Source organism: Eretmochelys imbricata, chromosome 2, assembly GCF_965152235.1.
Source record: "Eretmochelys imbricata isolate rEreImb1 chromosome 2, rEreImb1.hap1, whole genome shotgun sequence".
Lineage (NCBI taxonomy): Eukaryota > Metazoa > Chordata > Testudines > Cheloniidae > Eretmochelys > Eretmochelys imbricata.
The window spans coordinates 236,812,077-236,836,645 of record NC_135573.1 but is presented as its reverse complement, the minus strand read 5'-3'; the positions used below and the strand labels follow the sequence as shown (position 1 = coordinate 236,836,645).

At 39.7% G+C, this 24,569-nt stretch overlaps 1 protein-coding gene across 1 annotated transcript in view; it reads left to right on the top strand.

The window, feature by feature from the left end:
* ODAD2 (outer dynein arm docking complex subunit 2) overlaps positions 1-23,598 on the top strand; it is a 200,528-nt gene extending 176,930 nt beyond the window's left edge. The window contains exon 19 of the mRNA XM_077809473.1: positions 23,485-23,598. Within this exon, the coding sequence (XP_077665599.1) occupies positions 23,485-23,598 (114 nt within the window). The remainder of the gene's footprint in view (positions 1-23,484) is intronic.
* The last annotated feature ends 971 nt before the right edge of the window (positions 23,599-24,569 follow it).

Below are 24,569 nucleotides of genomic sequence, written 5' to 3'. Positions count from 1 at the left end.
TGTTAAAGTCTGTCTTACCCTAGATGGGAAAAAACAGCAGCAGCAAGGGAAATCAGCTTATCTTTGCCTGAACTGTGTGCTTCAGGAGACCTCTAATTTAGTAACATTTGGATAACAAACCTTGAGGCTGGCATAAAGCTTCTCTTGGCACATTCTAAACAACTTTTAGTTTTATAAAAAGAAGCTTGTCCCACTAAGCTGTAGGTTTGTTGGAGCTGTTCAACGGTAGCTGTGCCCTGCAGCTCTTTTAGTGATAAATGAGCCATTTCAAATAAGTGGAGCTACAGCCAACTGTGCAGAAGGAATCATTAAAAAAAATTTAAATAGACATTTTTGAAGGTTAAAAATGCACAAACAAAGTATGTTAGACCAAAATAAATGCTGCTTCTTTTAATGGAAAAGATTGCTACTGGCTCAGTCTGCCAGCTTCAATAGGTGTGCCAAAAAGCCAAGGAATCTGGCAGAGTCCATAGATAGCAGTTCCATCTTTCATCTATATTTCTTTTCTGTATTTATCTTGCTTTAGAAAATGCAGGGAATGTCTTTTCCTTCCGACTTGGCAGTTTTTCCAAACCACAGAAGTACACAGAGCAGCTTCTTGCAATTGTTTAGTTCCCTGCACAGTCTGGTGTTTGTGACTGTGTGAAATGTTTCTTTTTAATTTGGCAGAAATAAAAAGGAAAAATACTATTATAATGCTGTTTATTTTTATGAATAATAGTATATACAATTAAATTTTAAAATGAATACAATTAATTTTCTTAATTGGCTGTTATTGGGCTTAATACAAGGGCAAAATGCCAGATAACTATTTTTGGCATTCAGCTGCCCAAAAATAGTTTCCTTGTATAAGAAGCTATTCACAGAAGCTGAACATAAGAAATAATAATATTAACAACAATAATGGTGTTTAAGACTTCATGAATAACTCTTTTTTGACATTCAGTGAAAATATGATCTATTTTCCCTTGAATACAGTAACTCATATGTGCATAAGTAAAAAGTACTTGAATTAGCACTCAGGAGTCTGAATGTACCAAAATATGCATTTATTAACATCATCTGCTAAAACTCCTTTTTTCTCTCTGCAGGATCAATCAGTTTTTAGTTAAAAATAGCTTTCAAACACTTAGTCATCATTGTCTTTGGATGTGTCTACCTCAAACACTCCACAGCAGTATTTTTATAGTAATACAGCATGTCTGACTGGTTCAAGTGTAAGGTGCAGGTGGTAAATAAAGTACTTTTTGTACCTGTAGACTATCAATAGATGAGTTCTAGTTTTAAAAATCTGTCTCCTAAAAGACGTCTCTCTCAGGCCCACGTATTTTAGGTAAAATGAGGTGTAAGGGCCTGATCAAGTTCTCATTGAAGTCAGTGAGATTTTTGTCATTTGACTTCAATAGGCACTGGATTAGACTCTGAATCACAGTTGCAATAGTGTTTTTTTAACAATACATATTAAAAGGTATGCAAATATTTTATAACACTTTGTTTCTTTGATTATTGAAAGTCTGTTGAATTCCATTTTCTTTCATTTTGCTGTTGTCATTTGGTTATACTTACTAACTGCTAATCACTGTAAGAATTCAAAGTTTGTGTTAGTTCTATTTGTGAAGTGGGGAGCATGGTCATTTAAAGGAAAAAGTAACGGTGTCACAAGTACTCCTTTTCTTTTTACGAATACAGACTAACACGGCTGCTACTCTGGCCAGTATTGTGTCCTCCTGAGTTAACTTCTAAATGTAGGGCCCAATACAGCAAAAAATATCCGTAGTCCAAAACTGGAAAACCAGAAGGCTGAGTGGAAGCTGACTTTATGGAGAAACCATTCTATCCCTGGAGAAGATTAAGTCAAAAAAGGGGTGTGGGAAAGTCTGCATGGGATGAAACTACAAATCAGCTTGAGGAAGAGGGCTCACATAAATGTGCTCCCACCCTGCCTTGCAGGTACTGCAGCTCAATAAACTGGATTTATCTCTGTTTTCTCTTTTCTCTCTATGTTTTGCACCTGTGCAGCTTGCAGGAATTCCTGCAACCATAGGGTTGAAGTAACTCCTTTGCATGAACCCCAGGATAAAATATAAATGGGTCCCAGCCAGGTTCAACGGGCATCATCATCTAGTGGAACGTGTACAGACCTGGAAACCAGGCATACTTCACTTCTAATTTTGGCTTTGCCCACTGACAAGTTAATCTGTTTCTTTTAACCTCTCTGGTCCTGAATTTCCTCATCTGAAAAACAGAACTTCTCTTTACTTTCTGTCCTCTCAAAGAATTAACAGTTAAGAACAAAAATTGTCTTAATACCCTTTGTCCTCAAATGGGTCTTGACTTCCCTAGGGGAAAAAGCCTGATATTGTGTTCAGTTTTCCAGTAAGTTAGAGGCATACTCAACAACAATCAATCCTGACAGATGCCTCAATTCAGAAAAGCCCATAAGCACATGCTTAAGTCCCATTGAATTCACTAAGGCTAAGTATGTCCTTAAGTGTTTTCCTTAAAAGAGCTGCTTATTTGAGCCAGGATGAAAAAGAGACTGTATTCAGACTTGGGAGAGCTGCTCTGCCTTAGACCTGGCTTTCCATGTTGCAAAAGCTAGACCACAGAGGTGCCCAGGCACACCTCATTTCACCTGAAAATGCCCACTATGCTGGCAACAATGCCCCTACACCAGCTGGGAAGTTTCAGTATGCAAACAGAATTTTCAGGTAGCCATTTAAGCCAGATTCCCAGCTGTTTTGTGCTGCTGGAATGGTACTAAGTAGTTAGAGCAGAGATCACAATGTTGACACTGAATCTTTTAGCTTCTGTAGATGCATCCTTCAGCCAGAGGGTCCTCATGCATTGGTCTCTCTCTGTTTTTCTCTGCATATGTGGGTGTGGGGGGTGTCTACAGTGCACACTTCTGTAATCCATCTGCCAGGTGCAGGGCAGCAACAAGGACCAGATTCAATATCTAGGGGATCCTCTTACCAGTGCAGAACAGAACCAGCCTTAGCCTCCAAACAGTAATCTGGGAAAACTAAACACCACCCCTGGGCACCTCTAAGAGGCAATACTTCCCCACTCGCAAGCACTGAGACGGTGTTTAACAAAAGAAAACTTTTATTAACAGAAGGAAACATGAAAAGGAGTACTTGTGGCACCTTAGAGACTAACCAATTTGTTTGAGCATGAGCTTTAATAGCACTAATTTGGGAAAATGCTGCAACAATGACTTGAAAGTATGCAAACAATAAGTAAAACACCCTCCCGGCAGTATCTTGGGCAGTGTCCTTTTTCTTGGTTTCCCATCCTGCAGGGTGAAAGTCCAAGGGAGGAATGTTTCTTTAACATGCCACTCCCTTTTTCCCTCCACTGCAGCCCACTCACAGTTTGTTGTCTGAGGTCAGCAATGTCACCAGAATCCAGGGATGTGTTTGCGTGGGTTCGCCTCCCACCCTGAAGAGTGATGCATCTGCCAGCATTTGTTGCTGTCTCTGCTGCTGTCACTGCCACTGTCTATCACTGTCCCTGCTGCTGCTTGTCACTGCCACTGTCATTGGCACCATCATTGCCACTGCTCACAGCTGCCACCATAACTGTCAACTCTTGCTGTGATGTTGTGTTCTGAGAGTCCACCACTTAGTCTAGTTCTCAGTAATTTCAGCTCTTTAGTGATTTCACTGGGTAGTGGGGAACCTCTCTGCTACTGCCCCTTCTGCATTGTCTTTTCACCACAACACTGTACCTGAACCAGGTCTAAGGGTTAACACCCTTAGATCAGTTTATTAGTGAGCTCAGCTCTACTGATCACTGAGAAAGAACCAGGACTCTCAAATAAGTCTAGTCAGTTCTCTCTTCAAACACTGGAGAAGGGGAATGGTCATGTGGCTTCCTAGACCCTTTAATGAGGTTAAATTAGGGTGAACCCCTCAATCAAGGCATGCTAAGCACAGTCCTGCAGTCCTTTACTCATACAATAAGGATAATGTTTCATTACCTCTGCACTCAATACTTAACCCAAACCAGCCAAAATTGATCACTTTGCATAGCAGCTCTGTCTGCTGAACATCTACACATAGTAGGTGTGACGATGCAAATAGCCACATGACTCCTGAAGTCTTTCCCCCCTGTTCATCACTAGATGTCAGGGGAGAGCTCATTCAGACCCTGCTTACACATCTTTTGTTAGCCTGTTTAGTGTACATATCTATGTAGCCCTATGTCTACACTATGAAATTAGGTCGAATTTATAGAGGTCGGTTTTGTAGAAAGCGTTTTTATACAGTCGATTGTGTGTGTCCCTACACAAATGGTCTAAGTGCATGTAGTCGGCGGAGTGTGTCCACAGTACCGAGGCAACCGTCGACTTCCGGAGCATTGCACTGTGGGTGGCTATCCCACAGTTCCCACAGTCTCTGCCACCCATTTGATTTCTGGGTAGAAATCCCAGTGTCTGATGGAGCTAAAACATTGTCACGGATGGTTCTGGGTACATATCATCAGGCCCCCCTTCCCTCCCTCCTTCCGTGAAAGCAAGGGCAGACAATCGTTTTGCGCCTTTTTTCTTGAGTTACCTGTGCAGACGCCATACCATGGCAAGCATGGAGCCCACTCAGCTAACCATCGCCAATTGTCTCCTGGGCGCTGGCAGACGCGGTACTGCATTGCTACACAGCAGCAGTTTATTGCCTTTTGGCAGCAGACAGTGCAGTATGACTGGTAGCCGTCGTCGACGTAGTCCTGCGTGCTCTTTTAACTGACCTCGATGAGGTCAGGGGCGCCTGGGCAACATGGGAGTGACTCAGCCAGGTCATTTCCCTTTTAAGTTTCGTCTCATGGCCATTGAGTCCTACCGGCAGTGCACTGTCATCTTTTAATCAGCAGCCAGGAGAAGATGATGGCCAGCAGTCATACTGCTCCGTCTTCTGCCGAGCACCCAGGAGATGACGATGGCTAGCGTTCATACTGCACAGTCTGCTGCCAGCAAGATGTATAAAGATAGATGAAGTGGCTCAAAACAAGAAATAGACCAGATTTGTTTTGTATTCATTTTCTCCTCCCTCCCTCCGTGAAATCAACGGCCTGCTAAACCCAGTTTTGAGTTCTATCCTTGAGGTTTTGAGTTCTATCCTTGAGGGGGCCATTCAGTTTCTCGCAAAGCCACCCCCTTTGTTGATTTTAATTCCCTGTAAGCCATGTTGTCAGTCACCCCTCCCTCCATCAGAGCAATGGCAGACAAGCATTCTGAGCCTTTTTTCTGTACAGACGCCATAGCACGGCAAGCATGGAGGCCACTTAAATCACTTTGGCAATTAGGAGCACATTAAACACCATGCACATTATCCAGCAGTATATGCAGCACCAGAACCTGGCAAAGCGAAACTGGGTGAGTAGGTGATGTCAACGCGGTGACGAGAGTGATGAGGACATGGACACAGACTTTTCTCAAAGCACGGGCCCTGGCAATGTGGGCATCATGGTGCTAATGGGGCAGGTTCATGCGGTGGAACGCCGATTCTGGGCTTGGGAAACAAGCACAGACTGGTGGGACCGCAGAGTGTTGCAGGTCTGGGACAATTCCCAGTGGCTGCGAAACTTTTGCATGCGTAAGGGCACTTTCATGGAACTTTGTGACTTGCTTTCCCCTGCCCTGAGGCGCAAGAATACCAAGATGAGAGCAGCCCTCACAGTCGAGAAGCGAGTGGCAATAGCCCTGTGGAAGTTTGCAATGCCAGACAGCTACCGATCAGTCGGGAATCAATTTGGAGTGGGCAAATCTACTGTGGGGGGCTGCTGTGATGCAAGTAGCCAACACAATCAAAGATCTACTGATATCAAGGGTAGTGACCCTGGGAAATGTGCAGGTCATAGTGGATGGCTTTGCTACAATGGGATTCCCTAACTGTGGTGGGGCCATAGACGGAACCCATATCCCTATCTTGACACCGGAGCACCAAGCCGCCGAGTACATAAACCGCAAGGGGTACTTTTCAATAGCGCTACAAGCACTGGTGGATCACAAGGGACGTTTCACCAACGTCAACATGGGATGGCCGGGAAAGGTACATGACGCTCACATCTTCAGGAACTCTGGTCTGTTTCAAAAGCTGTAGGAAGGGACTTTATTCCCAGATGAGAAAATAACGGTTGGGGATGTTGAAATGCCTATAGTTATCCTTGGGGACCCAGCCTACCCCTTAATGCCATGGCTCATGAAGCCATACACAGACAGCCTGGACAGTAGTCAGGAGCTGTTCAACTACATGCTGAGCAAGTGCAGAATGGTGGTAGAATGTGCATTTGGACTTTTAAAAGCATGCTGGCACAGTTTACTGACTCGGTTAGACCTCAGTGAAACCAATATTCCCACTGTTATTACTGCTTGCTGTGCGCTCCACAATATCTGTGAGAGTAAGGGGGAGACATTTATAGTGGGGTGGGAGGTTGAGGCAAATCGCCTGGCTGCTGGTTATGCACAGCCAGACACCAGGGCGGTTAGAAGAGCACAGGAGGGTGCAGTGAGCATCAGAGAAGCTTTGAAAACCAGATTCATGACTGGCCAGGCGACGGTGTGAAAGTTCGGTTTGTTTCTCCTTGATGAAACCCCCCGCCCCTTGGTTCACTCTATTTCCCTGTTAGCTAACCACCCTTCCCTCCTCCCTTCGATCACCACTTGCAGAGGCAATAAAGTCATTGTTGCTTCACATTCATGCATTCTTTATTCATTCATCACACAAATAGGGGGATAACTACCAAGGTAGCTAAAGAGGAGTGGTGGAGGAGAGAAGCACCAGGAGGGGTGGTGGAGGAGGGAAGGACAAGGCCACACAGCACTTTAAAAGTTTAAAACTTATTGAATGCCAGCCTTCTGATGCTTGGACAATCCTCTGGGGTGGAGTGGCTGGAGGCCCCCACACCACATTCTTGGGCGTCTGGGTGAGGAGGCTATGGAACTTGGAGAGGAGGGTGGCTGGTTACACAGGGGCTGTAGCGGTGGTCAGTGCTTCTGCTGCCTTTCCTGCAGCTCAACCATACGCTGGAGCATATTAGTTTGATCCTCCAGCAGCCTCAGCATTGATTCCTGCCTCCTCTCATCACGCTGCCACCACCTTTCAGCTTCAGCCCTATCTTCAGCCCACCACCTCTCCTCCCAGTATTTTGTGCTTTCCTGCACTCTGACATTGTCTGTCTCCACGCATTCGTCTGTGCTCCGTCAGTGTGGGAGGACAGCATGCGCTCAGAGAACATTTCATCGCAAGTGCGTTTTTTTCGCCTTCTAATCTTCACTAGCCTCTGGGAAGGAGAAGATCCTGTGATCCTTGAAACACATGCAGCTGGTGGAGAAAAAAAAAGGGACAGTGGTATTTAAAAAGACACATTTTATAGAACAGTGGGTACACTCTTTCACGGTAAATCTTGCTGTTAACATTACATACATAGCATATGTGCTTTTGTTCCAAGGTCGCATTTTGCCTCCCCCCAGTGCATGGCTAGCCCCTCTACCTTCCCCTCTCCCCGTTGCTAACAGCGGGGAACATTTCTGTTCAGCCACAGGCAAACAGCCCAGCAGGAATGGGCACCTCTGAATGTCCCCTTAAGAAAAGCACCCTATTTCAACCAGGTGACCATGAATGATATCACTCTCCTGAGGATAACACAGAGAGATAAAGAACGGATGTTGTTTGAACGGCAACAAACATACACTGCAATGCTTTGTTCTACAGTGATTCCCGAGTACGTGCTACTGGCCTGGAGTGGTAAAGTGTCCTACCACGGTGGATGGAAGAAGGCTGCCCTCCCCAGAAACCTTTTGCAAAGGCTTTGGGAGTACATCCAGGAGAGCCGTGAATGCCAGGGCAAATGAATCATTGAATATGCTTGCTTTTAAACCATGTGTAGTATTTTAAAAGGTACACTCACTAGAGGTCCCTTCTCCGCCTGGCGGGTCCAGGAGGCAGCCTTGGGTGGATTTGGGGGGTACTGGCTCCAGGTCCAGGGTGAGAAACAGTTCCTGGCTGTCGGGAAAACCGGTTTCTCCTCTTGCTTGCTGTGAGCTATCTACAACCTCATCATCATAATCTTCCTCGTCCCCAAAATCTGCTTCCGTGTTGCCTCCATCTCCATTGAAAGAGTCAAACAACACGGCTGGGACAGTGGTGGCTGAACCCCCTAAAATGGCATGCAGCTCATCATAGAAGCGGCATGTTTTGGGCTCTGACCCAGAGCGGCTGTTCGCCTCTCTGGTTTTCTGGTAGACTTGTCTCAGCTCCTTAAGTTTCAAGCAGCACTGCTTCAGGTCCCTGTTATGGCCTCTGTCCTTCATGCCCTGGGAGATTTTGACAAATGTTTTGGCATTTCAAAAACTGGAACGTAGTTCTGATAGCACAGATCCCTCTACCCATACAGCGATCAGATCCCGTATCTCCTGTTCGGTCCATGCTGGAGCTCTGTTGCGATTCTGGGACTCCATCATGGTCACCTCTGCTGATGAGCTCTGCATGGTCACCTGCAGCTTGCCACGATGGCCAAACAGGAAATTGAAATTCAAAAGTTTGCGGGCCTTTTCCCATCTACCTGGCCAGTGCATCTGAGTTGAGAGTGCTGTCCAGAGCGATCACGATGGAGCACTCTGGGATAGCTCACGGAGGCCAATACCATCTAATTGTGTCCACAGTACCCCAAATTCGACCCAGCAAGGCCGATTTCAGTGCTAATCCCCTTGTCGGGGGTGGAGTAAGGAAATCGATTTTAAGAGCCCTTTAAGTCAAAAAAAAGGGCTTCGTCGTGGGGGTGGATGCAGGCTTAAATCAATTTAATGCTGCTAAATTCGACCTCAACTCCTAGTGTAGACCAGGGCTTAGAAAGGGTGTAAATAGTGGTGGTGAGACACAGCTTAGGTGAGTAAAGACACACCTGAAGAGTGTGGGTATGTACTCAAAGGCATACCCTACATGGCCCTCTACTTGCTGAAAATGCCTTCCCCTCTACACTGCTGTTTTTTCCCTCTGCTGGAGGCTTTCTCCACTGCAGGGAATGACTCCAGCAGCAGGAAAAGGTTCCAGCAGCGGGGAGGCAGTGGGGAAAGGCTCCAGCAGCTCCCTGTTTCTGGAGCCTTTCCCCACAGCAGGGAAAGACTCCAGCATCGGGGAAAGGCTCTGATGGGGGAGCCTTTCCTCACTACTCCTCCCCTGCTGGAGCCTTTTCTCACCATCGTGAAAGGCTGCGGTAGCAGGAAGCTGCTGAAACCTTTTCTCACTGCCTCACCTCTGCCAGAGCCTTTCATTGATGTAGCTACACACTGCAGTGTGGACACAGCTTGCTTTTCACTGTGGCTTGTAACACATACCAACGTGCCATCAAAAGTAATGTGTAGTTTAGATGTAGCCTCTGTTGTGTCATATAAAGATTATATGATTAAATGTCTTGTTTCTCAGAAGTTAGACTCCATACTTTCACTGTGTTGCTAAGGACTGGTCTGCATACAGTTTTTGTACCCTTTACCATAAGTGTTACAACTTCCTGATATGGATGCAGTTATACCATTATAAAGGTGCTTATATAGGTATTGTTTATTTCTATAACTTTATGAAACTAAGCCATATATGGATTGAAACAGTTTTATACAGTGTCCACATTAGTACTGCTTTCACTGTATAGGTTTCCAAACTATTATAGTGAAAGCAGCACAAAAACTGTGTATAAACACACACTAATACTTCCTTTCCCTCCCTGTTCTACTGTTTCACAATTCAATACTTCCCACTAATGGATGGTTTTCTTTTCTTAAAACAAACAAACAAAAACAACCCTTGATTTTGGGATGAAGAGGGCACCTCTCTAATCGAATCACTGAATGTGAGAGGTTTTTGCTTTAATCAAATGAGAATGGGAGGCCTTCCCTTTTATCAATGAGTTCTTAATTCATCCCCCAGTAAAAGTCTTTTGAGAGGTAAGGCAGGAAGCAGGTTGGACCCTTTGCGTTTCACTGGTTAGCTAGCACAAAGCAGTCAGGAAGGTGATATTGCTTGTTTTCAGGCCATGCAGTGCCTTACAAATTTGTGGTCTCACAAAACTTCCAAAGTCCAGCAGCCACTCAAGCAATCTGGGGCTAGATAGGGCCCTTAGGGCTAGATTTAACAAAATGTCCGTCCTGCTCCTCTCTACAGAAGTGCATGCAAATCTCAAGTACTTTGCCTTGCACAGATGTAGATTGTGTGAGCTGGATGGTGTTTTTATTCAATATAGCCTTTGTGTTTTAGTCACAAGTAAAGGTTTTGTCACTCATAATAAGTCTGTATGGTAATTATTTTTATAACATAACCGTATAAGTTTCTAACACTCCCAAGTATAGTTTATGTTCATTAAAACATTAAACTTTCTCACGTACAGTCTGTGTTCACTAAATCACAATATTCTGAAGGTTACAATGAGCACATTAGACTAATGCTGATGCTTCTCGATTTAACAGTTGGGTGACACCTAAAAATTAGATTCACCTAGATACATCTCCAAGGACTGTGAAAAATTTCATGTCCTATGTGGCATAGTTAGGTCAACCTATCCCCCACTGCAGATACAGATAGATCAATGGAGGAATTATTTCACTGGGCTAGCTACCACCTCTTGGATGGGTGGATCAACTACAGTGATGGAAAACCCCCTTCCATTAATGTCAGAAATATCTACACTATGGTGCTACAGTAGCACAGCTGCAATGCCACTATGACAATACATTGACATTTGGATTGAGTTGGAGAGAGTGTCGAATCACCAACAAAGAGAAAATGAACTTCTACTGCTTTAGTTAATAGATACTAACAAAAACAGAGTTTCAGACAGTATGAAATAAATCACTTGCCCTCTCAGTTCTTGATTCACTTGTTTGTTTGTTTGTTTGTTTGTTTGTCTACTGTCATAAACTTAGTTTTCCAGCCATCCATGAACTCTTTAAGAGTAGGCAGAACCTGAATTTCTAATGTACAAAACAAGCAATGAATAAATAAATAAAATAAAACCAAATCCCACCTTTAAAGTATTAGTTTATGGATCAAAAGGAAGCAAAAAGACTGTAAACCCATTTTTTTCCTTTGGAGGCCACCTTTGAAAGAAAAACATTTTGTATGCCCTTTCAGTCAATCTGACCTTCAAAAATGTCAAAAGAGTTGTATATTTAATTTTTCTTTTGTTCTTTTTTTCTTGGCACATTGATCTCTGTGGTATTATAAGATTGTAATGTGCTCTAACCAATGTATTTTACCAAATGAATTCCAATTACAGGATTTCTGACTTTTATTTATCCATAAAGGTTAAAAACAAAAAAAAAACAAAAATAACAATTCCAGCAAAAATCCTTCAGCCAAAATATAGACTGTGAATGAGCAGTTTTTGATTGATTTAGCAACTAAGATATATTCTCTAAAGTTCCAGTCTGACTATATTTTTAATAAAAGTTCACTGAGCAATTGTCAGTTTCTTAAATAAAAATATTTCAATTTCAATTTCTATTTATTTTTTAACCATTTGATAGCAACAGAATGTTGTCTTGAATAAAAATAAATGTCTGGGACTAGAATTATTTCTGGTGTAACTCAGCTGACCTCAGTGGAGTTAAACTAAAAATGAATTGGCTCCGTGGACTTTGCATTTACATTTATTTTCAACAAATGCTTCATTTTTCCTTAGTATTCATCTGTGAAAAGGAGGCCATTATTAGATACCATTCAGTACCCCATGGAAAAGTTTAACTCTGATCACTGGATCGCTTTGAATCATAAAATTGTAGGACTTGGAGGGTCCTCTAGAGGGCTTCTAGTCCAGTCCCCTGTACTCAAGGCAGGACTAAGTACTATCTTGACCATCTCTGACAAGTATTAGAAGTCTCCAATGACGGAAATTCCACAACCTCCCTAGGCAAGTTATTACAGTGCTTAACCACTCTGACAGTTATGAAGTTTTTCCTAATTTCTTACCAAAACTTCTCTTGCTGCAATTTAAGCCCATTGTTTCTTGTCCTATCCTCAGAGGTTAAAGAGAACAATTTTTCTCCTCTTCCTTGTAACAATATTTTATGTACTTGACAACTGTTATCATGTCCCCCCTCAGTCTTCTCTTCTCCAGACTAAACAAACCCAATTTTTTCAATCTTCCCTCATGGGTCACGTTTTCTAGACCTTTAATCATTTTTGTTACTCTTCTCTGGACTTTCTCCAATTTGTCCACATCTTTCTTGAAATGTGGTGCCCAGAACTGGACACAGTACTCTAGTTGAGGCCTAATCAGCGTGGAGTGGAACGGAAGAATTTCTTCTTGTGTCTTGCTTGCAACACTCCTGCTAATAAATCCCAGAATGATGTTTGCTTTTTTTGCAACAGCATTACACTATTGACTCATATTTAACTTGCAATCCACTATAACTCCCAGATCTCTTTCTGCAGTACTCCTTCCCATTTTGTATGTGTGCAACTTGTTGTTCCTTCCTAAGTGGAGTGCTTTGCATTTGTCCTTATTGAATTTCATCCTATTTACTTCAGACCATTTCTCCAGTTTGTCCAGATCATTTTGAATTTTAATTCTATCCTCCAAAGCACTTGCAAACCCTCCCAACTTGGTATCATCTGCAAACTTTATAGTTTAAACTTTATCATCTGCAAACTTTATCTATGCCACTATCTAAATCATTGATGAAGATATTTAAAAGAACCAGACCCAGAACTGATCCCTGTTGGACCCCACTTAATATGCCCTTCCAGTTTGACTATGAACCACTGATAACTATTCTCTGGGAATGGCTTTCCGACAGTTATGTACCCACCTTACAGTAGCTCCATCTAGGTTGTATTTCCCTAGTTTGTTTATGAGAAAGTCATGTGAGACAGTATCAAAAGCCTTACTAAAGTCAAGATATACCACACCTACCACTTTCCCCCTATCCACAAGGCTTGTTACCCTGTCAAAGAAAGCTATTAAGTTGGGGTCTTTGGGGAGCTGTATAGTCACATGCATGGTGGTGACTTCTTGTCCTGGGTTCCACCTGCTAATCCACATTAGAAGACACCTAAAATATGTTAAGTGCTTTCTCAATTGATTTTCTTTGGAAAGCCATGGAGATGTTAATTGATCCCAAATGTGAGAGTGGTGGTCTCTTCAATTGCAAATAGACAGGAAAGTGAGAGATTTTTTCTATTAAGATGTTGTCCATGCTATGAAAAATGTGGGAACTCCTGTTATGCATAATATATTTTTTCTCCCTGCCTACCCCCCATTTTTTCATTACTAGGGAAATTTAGAAGAGAACAAGATGCTTGGTTTTAAGAGTTCTTCACTCTTGCTCCTTTATTCCTCCACAGCAACCAGTTGTAATAGACTATGACATATTAAGGAATAAGAACAAAATCAGATGGACCTTAAAATCAAGCATCCTGTCTCATGTGCATGTCCCTATTAATTAAAAAGGGGGAAAGATGATACATAACCAGAAATGTCCTTAATGGATTTACATAAATTATCTGCAGTTTTTTAAAAGACCTTGAATTACAGATTTCTTAGCCAATCCTGTTCTGTTTTTGCCACAATAGCTTCATTTATGGATAGGCAATATGGGTCAAACACATTTCTTGTTGTAACTCTGTTGAAGTTAATGGAGTTACACACATAACCAGTGTAGCTGGGTGTCATACAAGATACCAGTTTGCAGTAGGTCTTGCTTTCTTGGAGGTCTTGCTTTCTGGTCTGGTGAAAGCTGCAGCAGACATACTATAGAAGTGATTTCTTGGCATGAGAAAATTTGCTGTACTGTTCATTAGTTTTATTGAGTTTTATTTAATAGGATGCTTACCTGGGAATCTACTTACTGAGGTAAATGCTAGTAGCAGTCAATATCAATGAAACTGCAAATAACGTCTAATAAATTATACCGTGTAGAATATAAATGGAAAATTAAAAATCTCTGAATATGGGAACTGTTTCTTTCACCATGGCCCCCTGACAAACTGAAAGTAATTTTGAAATAATAGTTAATTTAGACTTTTGAATCTCAGATGACACCCAGAATTATTCAGATAAAAATTATAAGACTTCTCACTCTAAAAAAGAAATTGGTGAATTAGAAAACTATAGGGTCAGCTATAGTTGTGTTCATCCTAATATATCCAGAGCCTTATTTACAGCTTTCATAGAAAAAGGTAGTCAAGGCATGAGATCCTTATTTATGCTTGATTATATTCCATTAAAAAAAATTGAAGTATTTTTGCTCTATTAAAAAGCAATTGAGGAATAAAGATGCGGTGTAAAGTCTGATTATGCTTTGTTTTATTCATCAAAGTTTTGGATTAGTTAGGCAGGGAACACTCATATTTTACCACACTATGACAATAAAAAATGAATGAATCATCAGACCAGTAAAGCAGACAGAATCAGAACTAGGGCCCCAGCTGAGCAGAGCACTTAAGCATGTTGTAATGTTACGCACATGAGTAGTCCCACTGAGGTCAGTGGGACTTAAACACGTGTTTGGAGCTAAGCACATACATAAGTGCTTTTCCGAATTACTCATGTACTTACAGCTAAGGAAGTACATGAAGTGCTTTGTAGAATCTGGGCCCTTCATACTTTGGGCCTGATTTTGTTGTTACTTATACTAGTGTAAATCAGCAGTAACTTGGTTGATGTCAGTGGAGCTGAAATGGTGTAAATGTTAATATGATAAATTCAATACTGTGGAATCAGAATTGAGTGTGTACCTGTTGTTTCATAAATTTAATTTTTTTGTTTATATTATTTGTCACTGCTTTTGTGAAGTTCTAGAAGATATTGTGCCATATAATATTTTTTCTTTTTCTCTTGTTTGATGTAATTGCTGTTAGCGAAATCTCTTTGGTAGTCCCTGAAACAAAGGAGAATATTAATACGGGAAAGAGAACAACTAATTACTTTAAATGACCCTCTCATGTTTGGGCCCTAGGCAAATTAGTAGTTTTCTCGTTTGGAGGAGCTGTTCATTGTATCCACAGGGATAGTGAGCTTACATGTAATCACAGAGGTGAAACTGTGGTTCATGCTGATTTTATATTTAATGGTTGTTTGGTTAAAATGTTGTCTTTGTCTTACTGGGTATACAAATATTGAGAGCCAAATGTGAGGCATCTCTAGATTGATATTATTTAGTCGATATATTCTTCTTGTCTTGAAATAGTCTTCCTTCATTAAAAGATTCTAGAGTTCATATATTGATTTTATAATGTAATTATTATTAATTTTACACAATGCACCAAACATTCTCTAGAACATCTACTTAATGTAAAAACAGAAGATGTGCAGAGCAATATCAGTCCTAAATAGACTTGTCTGGGATTAATCAGATGTATACACCACTGCCATCCATAAAAACAAAAGCCTGAGAATATACATGAGCCTTTTATTCTGCCCTGAAGGCCAACAGATTTAAGATTTCTTGGACCAGTGTAGTAAAATCTAGGGTATGGGGCTCTCCAATAAGAACATCCTGCTTCTAATCCCCAGGCATTCAGATCTGAGCAGTACTAGCAAAAGCATGCTACTGGTTTAAGCTTTCGTGATCGAGTACATATAGAGGGGACATATCCTCAGATATCCAGGACCCAAATCTAGTAGAGCTTTAGAGATCAAAATCATGTTGAATTAAACTTAAAAGAAAATGTGAATTCAGTTCAGACTTTGAAGATTGATTTAATATACTCCTTGAAGCTAGCTCTACTAAGTAACAGTCAGATTCTGCCACCTTGAAACAATGGGAATCCTCACAGAGTAAGGTACTACTTGATGGAAGGACGGCAGAATCTGACCCTAATCGGAAGCTGTATCGTGTTTTCTTGCTGTAGTTCAAAGTAGCATTCAAGGACAACACTATGTAGAGTAAATTTCAAGAATCCAGGAACAACTGGGAATCCAGAAGCACACCCAACCAAGGATCTTACTGACAAGTCATGCATAACCCTTCAGTAATGAGAACAGACACTACCAGTGTGTTTTCTACAGTAAATGAGTTATTTGTGGCCAGTGTATACACTACATTACTCTTAGGACTTCTGTTATTTCTGCGACCCCAATAAGAGTAGGAACTTTGTGAGTCCACAGCAACTAGTTGTTGTTTATTTATAGTAGTCCTGTTTTTGTGCTCCTGTAATCTTTAGATAACTACCATAGATAGAATGACTGACAAAACATTTCAAATTAATAGCAAATTAACAAAAATTTGGAAAAGATGGAGGCCACTTGGCAATCTCTCCCCAGATTTCCTATGCTACTCCCACAGTAATCTATGTAGAGGGAGGGCAAGTTAAAATTCATGCTCACAAAAATAGAAAGAAATAGACATTGTTTTTTAAAAAAGAAAAGTATAACAAAATGTGAAATAGCAAAAGGAATCGAAAGAAGAAAGATGGGTGAGGATAACTGCAACAAACGGAAAAGAGGGTTCTCAGGATGTCACAGAAGCAAACTAAATTACAATAAATAAATAAATTAAATAATGCAACATCCCTGGAAAAGGGCTGTCTGTTCTAAATGTCTATTACATACAGTAACTAATTCAGCTCCTGTTGTAATCTTTATAAAAGAAATTTCCAATCATTTGTAAAAAGATTTTGTCTGTATTCTCTCTCTCTTTCTCCAAGTGCCTTCTTTATATGTTAATCTTCTCTTGAAAACTACAGTGAAATAAAAATAAAATTGAGATAATGGTCCAAACAAAAATATGCTATAAAATCATTGGCTTCATCATTTCTGGGTTATCAGCTCTGCCTATTGCTTTTTGTGGGATGAATTTCAAATCCCATAAGACTCTTAGTACATTGGAATGTTCTTGATGATAGAATTCTAAATATTGCCCCAAACCTCTTACAGCCAAATATAGACCCAAATTATCTGACATCTAAGAGTCTAGACTTGTTACATGTATTCATATATGATAAACAAAGATTAATAATGTGTTTTAGTATTAGTTATATTTAGGTACAGTTCATACTTGTGTGCTGTATGAGTAGGATCCCCATTTTACATTTGTGAAAATGTTCCTTGAAAACATACGAATTACAACATAAAATGGGAGAATCTTAAAAATTCCTATAGTTTACAGTATTCAAGAAGTTTACAAACTTTTAGTATTTTATATTTTCTTTTACATTTGCTCCCCACCTCTCTGCACTGTCAATGATTCTTCAGCTTCATTTGCCTGTTTGTCAGATTCTGAAACAAGCATCTTGCTACTTCATTTCATCCTGCCCATCATCCCTGATCTGCCCCATAATGCCATAAGAAATTAGCCAATTGATAATGGGTAGGGAGAGTGGAGGATAGATTACTCTTACTTGGTCCATTTACAACATTAAAAACATGAAAGTATATATATGTCTATAAATACTTTATATATTTGATAGTATCCCCCCCATACACCCTGGGTATGTCGCTTCTTTGATTGTAAGCTCATCAGGTCAGGGACCATGTGTGTGTTTGTGCAGCACTTAGAACAATGGAATCTTGAACCTGATTGGGGATTCTGGATACTGCTTCAATATTAATCATTATTATTAATTTATTTATGGTATTTCCTAGAAGAACTCCAGTCCCATTGTACTAGGCACAGTACAGACAAATACCAAAAAAGACAGTCCTTGTCCCAGAGATCTTACGTCTGAGGTATCAGACAGGATGCGACGGATGAAATAAACAGGGATGAGAATGTGGAGATTCGGAAAATGATAGTGATGAAATTTCACAATTTCTATCCATGAAAATGTGTATTGTAATAAATAGATCACATCTTATTGCCAGACACAATCAGACACAGCTTACTTGGCTTCCAATGTTGGATCCCTCAGGAATGCTATTTCTTTCTCTCCTCCCTTGTGTCCAGTTATTTCTCTTTATCTCACAGTCTTTCTCATATTCCCTTCCACTGTCCCATTTGCAGGCTCCTTTGTCTCCAGGTTTCTCTTTTATGTTTTAGTCTTTCCTTATTTCTTTCCTTCTTGTTTTTGACTAGCCATTTAGAACCTAGCACTATAGCTCCCCAGTTCAACCTAGGCCTGGTCTGGTCAGGGCATTAGTTAGAGCACCCCAGGGGCTTCCCTAATTTACACCACTAGATAAGATCCCTAAGAGAAGGGACCTTATGCCAGTGGAGAATCATCATAATGGAACTCCGTTCTGCCCATCCCCTGCCAGGCCCCCTGCCTTCCCTGTCACACCCTCTGTGCTGCAATGGGAGGGTGGCTGGAACAAGAACTGGCTTCTCTCCAGCTGCCAGATTTACACCAGCAGGGAGTTCCCCTCCACAAAGGGAATTCTTTTACAGCTGGAAGCCATCCACTTTGTGCCACCTGAGCAGAGCAAAATGAGCATACAGTACTGCAGAATCTGGGCCAATGCCTTTTTCAGCAGTATGGGTATGGCCAACATTGTCTTATCCTTTTGCTCAGTTGGAGATGGAAATCAGCTTGGATTTTAGTAAAATTGAAACAGTGACTGAGCTTAACCTCATGTTTTGATTGTACAGTATGTTGTATTATTTATAATTTAATTGTATGAGAAATATTTTCATAAGGATAAATTATATGTGTAACATAACACTCAAAGCGAGGTGCTTTAAAATTTTCCAGTGTGCAGTATATTGTTGAAAGTTACAAAATGTTGGCTGGATCCAGATTGATACTTTTTTGGATAAGTTTCTCCCATATGCTTTTATTTAAAGTATTTTTTTCTTTTAGGTTAGATTTAGAAAAAGCATGTAAAATGTCTTTTTTGGAATGGGAGTGTTTTACAATTAAAAGATCATAGTGCAAGGAACTCATCATCTTCTAGGAATCGTAGCATATGAAAGAACTGAAATACTAAATCTGAAAAAAAACAATGGCAAGTCCCAACACCAGTTAGGAACACTGTCAATCTAAAATATGTCATCGCTAAAGTGATAGACAGAAGCAGCAATCTTATCAAAACAAACATTTTTGGTCTCAAGGACTCTAAGCTCCGTCTAATCTCTCCCTGACTTCCCAGTCTTTCTCTGTCTAGTAAAAGATGTAAGTGAAAGAGGTAGCTCATATTTTCTTCTGATTAGAAGAAGTTGAATACATTTGTTCAAAAAGGATGAGAAAAACAGAAAAGGAATGGTGTTGAATGTTCTGTGTGTAGAGACTTCTTCATTTTGTTGTTAGAGGGTCTATTTGTCTTTCACGTTTTCAGGATGCTGAACTGTTGGTGGTCTCCAAAGTATCTGTTTTACCTCGGCCATGAAACCCTTGTCCAGTACGGTTGTTGTGCCCTTGCATGCTGTTTGGATCAGTTGAAGAATGTATGGCAAACACTTCACAGCTACCCTTTCTGAAAGGTGACCCCAAGATAAAGTATATTCTCCCTGGAAATGTTGCCTCCTGTGTCTCCCACTGCCCACACAAGACTATGGTAGCTGAGATGGCCATGGCCAGAGCAAAGAAGGTGAATATACACTACTGTGCTCCAGAACCTTCATCTTAGGCACCAGGATATTTTTGGATGAATGGCTTACTAGTGTATCAGTGCTGATGTTTGCATTTTTCTGTTTTGACATCCCCTGAGCTACTTAGTCTCCAGGGGTGAGAATCCTGCCAAGGTGGTATCTTCAGAGAAAGGAGAATTTCTTGAGCTTTGTAACTGCTTCTTTGAAGATATCACCTCTGCAGAGTTCTCATTCACAAGCACATCTCTCCTCAGAGTCTGGAGGGCAATTTTCAGAGGTGGTGTATATCTTTACAATTTGATGTTTGTATTGTTCTATTTGAGGAAATCATTTCTCAATCAGTTTGTTTTGTGATTGGGTTAGATTTTCTTTGAGGAGCCTTTTCTTTTCGCTTGAGGGCAACTGGAGTCTTTGGTGATGCACAACTACCAACAGAGATGCTGTGGCTTACACCCTGACCCATTATTGTCACACTACGGACCAAATACCTTAGAGCTTTATACCCATCTTGTGCTAGAGAGCACAAGACTCAGCAGTCAGAATCCTGTAAGAATATCTTCAGATTAGCAGAATTACAAGGCAAGTAATTTCCAGTTATGCAGCGTTGGAATCTTGTATTATTTTAATGCTGGGTTAGCAATAGCAAAATCTTCTCTATTGCCATGACCATCTGGATAATTGAGGCTGTGAATTATTCTTGCTTTTAGAGCCCATGTGCACACTCTGTATGATCTTCAAACATCTTATGTTTGTGCTTATTTGCTGGTATGATATGCTACCTGTGCCAAATTTGCTTGGACCTTTGCCTTAGAATATAAATACCAGCCAACAAAAATGGAATCTATATAATATTGAAATTGCCTTCTCTTTTTGTGGAAATTGCCTCTTACAAGCCAGACAGACGCATTTATACCACCTGCCTCTTTGCAGCCTCTGACATCTGTTAACGTTTACATGTGTCAGAAAACAATACCTGAACAGTAAAGAGAAAGGATGCATGAAGTTCAAGGGCATTGCATCTGAAAAAAAAAGACAAGTTATGTTGCATTGGTGCCTTGGAAGCTCAAAAAGTCTTCTTGGACTTGTCAAAATATTTGCAATATTGTGACTAGAACACCCCAAATCACAAGGGAATTGAATTAAACCTGTGAAACAATTTACTCTTCCACTGAAAAATGGCAGGTGGCACAGCAATGACTTATGATCTTGCTACCATGCAACAAAGGGGTACTTTTTTTTCACGAGGTGAAGATAATAACAACAACTCTTAGCTAAAATCCTCAAACTTAAGTGCCAAATTATGTTATTATATACCTAAATTGAAACATTCTGGGTTGTGTGCTGCTCACCTCTGCAGTGACTCTGTGAGAGGACGGTGAGGGAGAGAAAGAACAAGAGGTTCTGCTGCTATGTGTCCTCCACCCCCACAGAGGGCTACCATAGTGGCCTGTGGTGAGAGAATTACTTCTCCCTGTACACTATGAAGTTATGCAGAGCACAGCCTGGGATATAGGGTTTGTCTATACAGTGGCAGTTCTGCACACATGTCACCATTTGTTGATGATCTGGAAGAACAGCAAATTAGGAAGTGATTGATCCTTGCCCTGCCAAAGTCAGAAGAAAAACTCCCATTGACTTCAGTAGAACCAGGCAAATGTTTTTATGATGGACAGTATCATTGAATAGGTTTATAAAAATTGATGTTTATATTATTTATTACTGATCTTCTAGTCAAGTAACAAAATAGCATGCATTTTAAAAAATCTTGTGTACTCAGAAACAAGTGAGTGGCTGAAGAAAAAAATAAATAGCACGGAGCTCAGGGGCTACAGGCAGACAGTGGAGAAGTACATTTTTGTTATTTGCTACTAAATAATGTACGTCCAATAACAGTAATTCCATCGTAACATCTGGTGACATGAACTAATCACAATTCCAACAATGGAATTATTATGAAAAGTTGGGGTTCAACCTTCATTAAAATAAAAAAGGTCTTGCACTAGGTCTGTGAACATACAGACTGTAATTACATAAATTTTATGGTTTCCTTGTTCCAAAATTTCAAAATTATGGTTTTACCAAAATCACCGTATGTACGGTACATACATGCATATTTTTGGTTTGGAATCAGACACATGAAATACATATACCTTTACTCTATAAGTTTGACAAGAAAGTTGTGGCATGACCAAGGGAACCCTTTTTATTTTGACAGTTAAAGTTGATCAGAATTATGACTTACTGAAGAAACAAATTTAATAGGTGACATAATTACTTAGGAAAATATTTCTTTATCAACACCATTTTTTAAAAAAACTACCTCATTTAAGCTGTTTTATAAGAAATGCATTCTGGTTTTGTACTATAGAATGCAGTTTTATCACCACACACACACACGCAGAGCCTGATCTTGCTCCCATTGAAATAAATGGTGAAGCTTCAATTGACCTTACCTACAGCTGGATTAGGCCCATAGTTTGGGAATAGGTAAAAATAAGAGTGTATGGTATAGATGCAAAGCTTTCTCCTACAATTTTTCCATCAATTTTAACTGTTTTTGAGCAAATAAACAACATATATATCTTTCTGAAGTGTTCACACCTTAAGAATTCTGATCTACTGTTAATACATATGTAAATTCCATTAAAATTGATAGGATTTATGTGAAAACTTTGACATAAGAATTGACCCCTACTGACACTTAATTTATATAAAGCTTTTTTTAAACATAATTCAAGCATATTCACGGCAGCCTTTCATAAGTTACTTATAGGGGTCGAGGGGTGAAAAGTGACTGGCAAGAAGCTTATTTTGTACATTAGTCTAACACAAATACTTCCTTAAGTATAAAATGCTTTGATCTTCATAAGCAAATGCCATATGTGTGCAGCTGTGACGCATGCCTTACAACTGCTGGAAGGTTAGAGAAAGGTAGCGTATGAATTCGATATCTGCATTCAATTTATGCTTTTATATGTAGCAGTTCATAATTTTATGTAATATTTTAGCTGTATGAAAAATATGCACTGGAGTTGAGTGATAACAGATTTCTTTGTGGTTTGACTCAACATTGTTTGGGTGAATACAGAATCCTAAGTATTGCAGTCTGAAAGTGGGGGTTTTAATTAGAGCTGTCTGTGCTTCAAAATACCTGAACTCACATTAAGATTGGCAGATTTCCAGAAATCTGAAGATTATGTGGAGCTAATTTGAGCTAAGCAAGAGTCTTCTGTTTTCCAGTGTATATGGGTATTCAGTTGCATCACTGACTTGCAATACGTTAAAAATAAGGAAATAGAACTATGATCAGTCATTTGCTGATGTGTAACAATGTTCATCTGTAAAGATCCAATTTTATCACCCTTATTTTGAGTAGTGCCTTATTCAAAGAGAATTTCCATTGAAAACAATCGGACTACACAGAGTAAAGTTCTACTCAACTTGAGCAAAGGACAGAATCTGCCCCTAAATTGTTTTTTTTGTGAAACGTAAGTGTCTAAAGAATTACATCTTAAGAGTTGGATCCCTCAACTAGATGAATGTGCGTGGACTGTCTTCTTGGGCACAAGGGTTCATCCACATGGATCCAATCACAGGAGGAAGGTCTAAAACAGAGCACATGGCTACTTTCATAAAAAATCTCAAATATGATTTGTTGTCATAATTTAGCAAAGAAAATTTAGTCATTTCAATGAAAATTGTTCTGCAAAAAAGAAAAACAATCCAAGAGAGAACCCCAACAGGATAAGTGTATAAGATAAACAAAGATAAGATGAGAAAAAGCAGTATCACTGTCACAAATGTGACAGAAAATATGTCAGGATTCTTTATATGAATTGAACTAACAAGATTTGTATTATTTCTAAATTTAAAATTCAAAAAGTCTTCTTATTTGCATATATGAATGTGTTAATATGAGGGTGTGTATACATATGAATATATGTGTGTATATATGATTTTAAATTAAATTCAATAATTTAATTTCAGTGTATTCATTTTATTTTTTCCATCTGATTTTATTTTACTAGCTTCTGCTGGGTATGGTGGGCTCTACAGATGAAACCCTACAGGAAGCAGCAGCTGGTTGCATAGCAAACATCCGCAGATTGGCTCTAGCTACAGAGAAGGCAAAATATGGTTGATACCTCAACAACTTTTACTGGCTCCCATGTTTTACACACTGCAAGACAATTGAATATGTAACTACATGGCCTGCCTAAGTTTGAGAAACATTTATTTAAGGATATTTTTAAAGCCTACTATCTAATTAAAATACATGTGTTTAAAAATGGAAATGTACTTGATAGTGTATTCATTCCATATGCTTTTAAAAAGTTTTTCAGTTATTTTATCATCTACAAAGTACTTAAAACACATGAAAATAATTGTATGAGTTCCATGTTAACATCATTAACTCTCAAATTTAAGATACGGTTTTGCATTTGATGAAATTGTAATAAATACATTTTTCTTCACTGTGTGTGGCTTACAGTAATTCATGAATGTCTTGAGCAATTCCCTTTCTGCTAAACCTGTCTAATCATCCTGTCATTATGGTTTTGCCTGTTTGATCACTTGCAATCCACAAGAGAGGACTGACTACAGATGCACCAATTTCACATCTGGTATTATATAAGTACTGCAAACAGCTGGAGCTGTAGACATTATTCCAAGATTATCCCAAATTTCCTCCTACTAGCACCAACATCAGACAAGATAATATTTAATTATATAAGTAATAGATAATACATGCGATTAACTCAATAGTTAAAATTCACAGCAGTAAATTAAGAAAAATAAAGATGAGTGAGCATTTTATACTAATATTCTTTATATATTAGAAATATAATCTTTCAGGGATTCACCTATTCTTTTAAATTTAGAACAACAATGTTTGAAGCACATTGTTATTTTACATAAAACTATCTTCAGAATTATTGACTTTCCTTTCAGTAATCAAGGTCTTTATTTTAATGTTTTAATGAAATATCATTGGTATTGTAGATTATAGAACAATTGTTGAAACACATTCAGGCAATTAGTTAATTCGTGAGTAGTCCAGGTTTATGCATGTACTGTGCCCAGCAACCTTTGTAAGCAGTAGTATGAGACT